The sequence below is a fragment of the Pelophylax lessonae genome (assembly GCF_965119305.1).
Source record: "Pelophylax lessonae genome assembly, chromosome: 11".
In the NCBI taxonomy this organism is placed as follows: domain Eukaryota; kingdom Metazoa; phylum Chordata; class Amphibia; order Anura; family Ranidae; genus Pelophylax; species Pelophylax lessonae.
This window is the reverse complement of record NC_138778.1, coordinates 23088936-23096341: the sequence shown is the minus strand read 5'-3', so window position 1 is coordinate 23096341 and position 7406 is coordinate 23088936. Positions and strand designations below refer to the sequence as shown.

Below are 7406 nucleotides of genomic sequence, written 5' to 3'. Positions count from 1 at the left end.
CCTTTTCTGATTTCATTCGTAGTCGCCAATCAAATGTCAGCGCGCTGAATGCCGGCCAGTGAAAGAGGAATCCCGATTGGTCAATTTTTTTTTTTTTATTTATATTTATTAATTTTTTTGCTTGAAAGGCCAAGTCCACCTTTTTTTGGGAACACATCTGCTACAGGGGCCCTGGCTGGTATTAGAAAACTCTAAAGGCTGTGTACAATCTTCGTTAATGTTAATAAATCTTCATAAGTGGCCTGTAGGCCATTTGGGGCCCCCAGAAGCCTGACTGAAAAACTCGCAGATGGCAACCCTCATGCCCGCCCTTGTTGCTAGGACATAAAAATCGATGGCTCTCATTCCTTTAACACTGGTGATTTTCATGCCCTAGCAACAAGGCCGGACGTGGGGGTTGCTGACTGGGAGTTTTTCAGTCAGGCTTCTGCGGGGCCTACAGGCCACTAAGGAAGATTTATGAACATTAATGAATTAATATTATTTTCAGGTGCAGCGTGGGCAGAATCTAATTGGTCGCTCAGGGCAATAAGGACGGCTCTTTCCTTTCTTTTTTTATTAGTTCACCTTTACCAAAAAAAGTGATTTTTATTCCATAGCAACAAGGCCGGACGTGGTGGGGGTTGCCAACTGGGAGTTTTTAGTCAGGCTTCTGCGGGGCCTACAGGCCACTTAGGAATATTTATGAACATTAATGAAGGAATTACTATTATTTTCAGGTACAGCGTGGGCAGAATCTGATTGGTCGCTCGGGGCAATAAGGACGGCTCTTTCTTTTCTTTTTTATTAGTTCACCTTTACCAAAAAAGTGAATTTTATGCCCTAGCAACAAGGCCGGACGTGGGGGTTGCCAACTGGGAGTTTTTCAGTCAGGCTTCTGCGGAGCCTACAGGCCACTTAGGAAGATTTATGAACATTAATGAATAAATTAATATTACGATGACATTAATGTCATCATTATATTATTTTCAGGTGCAACGTAGGCAGAATCTGATTGGTCGCTCGGGGCAGTAAGGACGGCTCTTTCCTTTCTTTTTTTATAAGTTCACTTTTACCAAAAAAGTGATTTATATTCCCTAGCAACAAGGCTGGACGTGGGGGTTGCCGACTGGGAGTTTTTCAGTCAGGCTTCTGCGGGGCCTACAGGCCACTTAGGAAAATTTATGAACATTAATGAAGATTATACACAGCTGCAGAGTTTTCTGGAAAAGGTGGACTGCGCCTTCAATGATGTCACCGTTATATTATTTTCAGGTGCAGCGTGGGGAGAATCTGATTGGTCGCTCGGGGCAATAAGGACCGCTCTTTCTTTTTTTTTTATTAGTTCACCTTTACCAAAAAAGTACCTATGCAGATAGCAAATAACTGTGCAGCTTTGACCAGAGCTGAATGATGCCCTTGCTAAAGGTGTCAGCCATTTGCGTACCTCCAGAAGCCTGCCTGGAAAACTACCAGGATGTTGCTAAGAGAGGCCCAGTTGTTAATGTTCACCTTCACCATCACAGGAGCGAGCTCTCAATCGCTGAGCTCAGGGCTGTCACATTGGAGCTCAGGGCTATGGCGTCAGGGGAGAGAAAGGGAGCTCAGTTGTCTCTTAGCAATGTCCTGGAAATCTCCTAGGACATTGCTGAGGGACTCCTAGCCAATACTGGGACAAGGCCATCCAGCGCCCAGGGCAAAGATGCCAAATTGCACCCCCCCCCTTCCCTCAGGGTTAGGGTGCCCAAATCCCTGCAAGAAATCATATATATATATAATTTTTTTTTTTTTTTTTTTACCTTTAACTTTATTTTATTATTATTTATTTGTATTTTCTTTTTCTTATCTTTAATCTTACTGTAGTAATATATATATATAAAAGTAATAAAAAGAAAATATAAGTAATAATATATATATATATATATATATATATATATATATATATATATATATACACACGCAGAATATACACACATACATACATACATATATTATATATATATATATATATATATATATATATATATATATACACATATACACACACACAAAATATATATATATATATATATATTTATAATAAATAAGTGGCAGAGTGGATGGGCCACTTGGTCTATTTCTATGTGGGGACACCTGTTCTGGTGACCACTGCCTAGGGAGGAGCCTCCCCCCCACTATAGAGATTACCCCCTTACTTCTAGGAACAGGAAGTAAAAGAAAATCTCCCTGATGGGACACAGGTCAGGCGTATATGAGGATCCACGATCCTTCCCTATTCGATTCTGAACTAAACAAGCACCAAAAATATATTTTTTTATAGAATTTTAAGTATAGCTAAAGACAAAAATGTTTAGATTTGGATGATGTGGAGAGGGATTAGAACCCCTGTCAGGTTTTTACGGTTGTCTGTGTCTTCGTCAGGGAGTGTCACTCTCTTTATTTCTCATGAGAGTAAAAGAAAACTACAAATTTTGGTTGTCACCAGAAAAGGATTAGAAGGGAAATCTTCCAATGGGGACACTAGTTTCTGGGATTTCCTTTAACTTCCTGTTTTGGCTATGGGACAGTAAGTGAAGGGAACTCTCCCCAAGGGGACACCCTGACAAGGTCCAAATCCTTCCCTAACCCTAAAGCGGACCATAGATGGTTCAACTCTCGGCCATTTCAGCAGGAACCGTGGTTGCAGGAAAGGAATACGCTCCGTCTATGGCCGGCTTAAACAAAGAGCTTACACTTTACACTCCATACACTTTGTACCTCCAGCCACACGATACCACTCACGCACACTGAAACTTCACAATAATTTTTTTTTCTTTCAAAAATAGGCTTTTTTTATTATAAATTACCAGGATGTGTAAAATATAAATAAGTGCAAATGTCCGTGGTCTGTGTCACCCTTGGGGGACACCGTGTAAACATCCGTGAGGTCACATTCCACCCCGGCCTCTCTATCTGGTCCATGGCATCCTGTGCAAAAATCCAATTCTGCATAGATTGAAGAGAATCCTTCCCATTGTCCGCCAGTCATGTGACTTCTTCAGTTTTGCCATTTTTTATTTTTGTTTTTAAAGTTTTAATTAGAACCTTCTGGAAGAAGAAGGAGCTGAGTCACTTTTGTGCAAAACTTGATTCCACTGGAGGTCAGAATTGTCTGCTTGTTGTGCATTGTCTCCATGCGTTGCGTCCGGCCCCGCACTGCCAATACGGATATTCTTCACATATACCGGTAATGCCCTGCAGTGCGCGCCCTCTGACCGTTAGCCCAGCAGCAGGTTAAGGCTACGTAGGTGAGAGTATAATAAACTTCCATCTCACTGTTGTGGACATACCCTGAAGGACAGACATTCCGTTTTAGGCTTACGTCCGGAACCCCAACATAAGCCCCCCCTTTTCTTTGTCTCACACCCAGCATGCAATGTAAACAGAGGGCAATGTCCACAGTCTCTACAGTCTCTGGGTGTTGTTGAGTATCCGCCTGAGTATCGTCCTCTACCTTTAGGCACTTGGTGAAAAACAATTCAACACAGTTCCATAAGATATCCGTGTGCCCAGTGCTACTCCCTTCATGAATACCACTCGTGCTCCATTTTGTTGTAGTCCTGCTTGGAGCCTAGGCCTCTCCATTTTATCTCAGGTTTGCCTCCATAATGGCTGGTGTAGCTATACGGGAGAGTCATATTCCTGGAGAAAGTCTTTGATGGGCAGAGGTAGCTGTTCCCGAGCTTCGAAGCCTTCCAGTTGTCCATTGACCGCTTTCCTGCACAGGTGCTGCAGCGAGGAGACACTGGAGGACAGAGGCCTGGAGAGAAGCAACGGGACACGCTCACCTCCAGAATATATATAATAGCAGCGCCTGTTGCTGTTAGCAGAGTCTTTGGCCGGCATGTAATGCCGAAGAAGTTTCAGTACGCAGTCGAACCTTGGCACTGGTTGCGAGCTGCGCGGGTCAGTCTGTAGGGAGAATCCGCACGGTTCGCACTGGATGCGCAAGTTCTTGGTGCCGGATTCGGTTTTGACGCTGAGGGTGAAGAAGTGGCGGTTGTCGGAGCTGTCCCTGATCAGGAAGGTGCCGGCTGGTTCCGTGCTGAGCAGCAGGTTGGCCTGGCTCCCAGTCACTGTGCTCCAGTAAAATCCGCTCTCCTGAAGTTTGTGGACCGCACTCAGCACCAGGTTGTACTCGCTGCGAGAAGAGAAGGTCTTGAGCCTCAGGCTAGAGTCCAGCACCCGGCTCATAATCGGGAACTTGCTCTGCGTGACCATGACGGTGGGAGCCAGCTTGGCTAAAACTTGGGGCGTCCAACCCTTGTGTGGACACGATGGTTGTGACCTGCAAAAGAAAAATCAAACACCATGTTAGTGTATTGTAACAATAAAGATAATACCCAAAAACTATGTCAGTGCATCTCATAACAGACTACGCCAATGAAGAATGATGTCAGTGCACCTCATAATGGACTATGCCAATGAAGACAAAAACCAAACAACATGATAGTGTACCGCACCAGACTATGCCAATGAAGAAAAAACCAAACACCATGTTAGTGTACTGCACCAGACTATGCCAAATAAGAAAAAACCAAACACCATGTTGCTGTGCTGTAACAGACTGCGTCAATGAAGACAAAACTCAAGTACTATGCTGGTGCACCATGTAACGGACTACACCAATGGAAGACCAATGAAGAAGGAAGTCAGTGCACCTCATAACGGACTATGCCAATGAATTACAAAAACCAAACACCATGTTGCTGTGCTGTAACAGACTGCGCCAATGAAGACAAAACTCAAGTACTATGCTGGTGCACCATGTAACGGACTACACCAATGGAAGACCAATGAAGAAGGAAGTCAGTGCACCTCATAACGGACTATGCCAATGAATACAAAAACCAAACACCATGTTGCTGAGCTGTAACGGACTGCACCAATGAAGACAAAACTTAAGTTCTCTGCCGGTGCACCATATAACAGACTATGCCAATGAAACACCAATTAAGAAGTATGTCAGTGCACCTCATAACGGACTACACCAATGGAGACAAAAACCAAACACCATGTTGCTGTGCTGTAACAGACTGTGCCAATGAAGACAAAACTCAAGTACCACGTACTGGACTATGCAAATGAAAGACCAATGAAGAAGTATGTCAGTGCACCTCATAATGGACTATGCCAATGAAGACAAAAACCAAACACCATGTTGCTGTGCTGTAACAGACTGTGCCAATGAAGACAAAACTCAAGTACCATACTGGTGCACCACGAACTGGACTATGCCAATGAAAGACCAATGAAGAAGTATGTCAGTGCACCTCATAATGGACTACACCAATGAAGACAAAAACCAAACACCATGTTGGTGTGCCATAACAGCCTGCATCAATGAAGACAAGAAAAGGAACATTGCACCTCATAATGGACCATGCCAATAAAGACAAAAACCAAACACAATATTGGTGCACGGTAATAGACTGCGCCAATGAAGACAAAACCCAAATACTATGTCGGTGCACCGCATAACCGACCACGTCAATGAAAGACCAATAAGGAAGGATTCCAAAAACAAGCATGCCTATTGCATTCATTATCTATCATTTATAATAAAAAGTAAAATAAAATAAAAATAGGGCGAACGGCTGAAATGGCTGACTGTTGTCAATCCTCTATTTATATCCCCGAGTCTAAGACCAGCTCCACCTTCACAAAGGCTCTAATCTCATAAAACCTCAGCAGGGGGATCACCAACTCCGAGATGGTATTTAGTATTCAAGATTTCCATGGGCCCATTGTAACCAAGAGAAGACAGGGAAAATGCAGCGTGCAATCCACTTTGGAAGCTGAGCCTGTCTCCCTCATGGCAGCAAAAGCAAGTCTGAACATTTCCATTTTGGCAAAAAAAAAAAAAAAAGCAAAGGAATCCCGAAACAAAGGAACTGAAAGATCCCACTTGGAAGATTTCTCCGCCCGCTCCTATGAATATCACATTATTCCGGGTTTTACTTAACTCCTCTGCAAACTCCTCTCACCCCATGAGTGCCCCAAGCAACCAGTAACCTCTGCACCATCGGAAAACTCTCCCATTGCTCAAAGCTTTTTATTTGCATCTGTTTATTTTTTTCTTTCTCTTTCCTTCTTTCTGTTCAGTTATATCGCTCTATAATATTTATTCTTTTTCTTGACTTACGACGTAAAGTTAGTAAAGTACAGGAAGTTTCTGATACAATGTTACATTATAAAATTGAGATTTTATTACACTGTAGATGATAAACTTTGCTGAGAATTTCTATTTATCTTTCTTTCTTTTTTAGTTATCTATAATATTTATTCTTTCTTTCTCTCTCTCCAGACTTGCAAGAAAAAGTTAGTAAAGTTTCTGATTTCATTACTTTATAATTTACATTTTACTACATTGTAGATGATAAACTTTCCTATGAATTTTTTTTCTTTTCTTTCTTTTATGAATTTATCTATAATATTTATTCTTTCTTTGTCTCTTTCTCTCCAGACTTACAATATAAAATTCCTAGTTTCTGATACAGAGTTACAGATTTATATAATTGCCATTTTGTTACATTGTAGACAAGCTTTGCAGTGAATTCTTTCTATTTGTTTATCTTTTCTTTCCTCTATCTATCTATCTATCTATCTATCTATCTATCTATCTATCTATCTATCTATCTATCTATCTATCTATCTATCTATCTATCTATCTATCTATCTATCTATCTATCTATCTATCTATCTATCTATCTATCTATCTATCTATCTATCTATCTATCTATCTATCTATCTATCCTTCTTTCGTTCTCTCCTTTTAATCTGTATTTATCTATAAGATTTATTCTTTTTTTCCATCTTTCGTTCTCTTTCTCTCCTTCTAATCTGTATTTATTTATTCTTTTTTCCTCTCTTTCTCTTGATTTACAATATAAAGTTAGTAAAGTTTCTGATACAATGTAACAGATTTCTATAATTGCCATTCTGTTACATTGTAGATGATAAACTTTGCCTGCAATCTTTCTGTCTCCCTCTAGAATGATCTGGATTATTTTTTTAGGATTCCATGTTCCTTACCTGATTTCGGTATCTGGAGGAAGACAAAGGCAGCGAAAAAAAAAGCAGAATATTCCGTGTGAGCAGATTATAATCCGAGGTTGTGCTTCTTCTACTTACAAAATCAGTGTGTAACTCCATGAGATCACACACACAGTTCTTATACAGTAAGAGCTCCTCCCCTCCCCCCAACCCCCCCTCCTCCTCCCCCCCCCCCTCCCCCCTGGCGGCTCTATTCCTGGAAGAGGTTCTTCCTGTAATGTTAATGCTGTGTATCATACACACACACAGCTTGCTGACGGCAGCCTTCCAAATCCTCCCTATTCCTGGCAGGCCTCGCGGCCCAGGCGTCTCCCATTCTCTAAAAGGGGTTT

At 41.6% G+C, this 7406-nt stretch overlaps 1 protein-coding gene across 1 annotated transcript; it reads right to left on the bottom strand.

Moving 5' to 3' along the window:
• Nucleotides 1–2782: 2782 nt before the first annotated feature.
• On the bottom strand, nt 2783–7160 carry SOCS3 (suppressor of cytokine signaling 3). Its single transcript, XM_082271310.1, has 2 exons — nt 7054–7160; nt 2783–4306 (listed from the first exon to the last, which is right to left on the bottom strand). Exon 2 carries the CDS (start codon nt 4237–4239, stop codon nt 3640–3642), a length of 600 nt encoding a protein of 199 aa, XP_082127436.1. The 5' UTR covers nt 4240–4306; nt 7054–7160; the 3' UTR covers nt 2783–3639.
• Between the last annotated feature and the right edge of the window lie 246 nt (nt 7161–7406).

Bases quoted from the DNA above. Each gene is read 5' to 3' on its own strand.
- SOCS3 (XM_082271310.1), bottom strand. From the start codon at position 4,239: ATGGTCACGCAGAGCAAGTTCCCGATTATGAGCCGGGTGCTGGACTCT.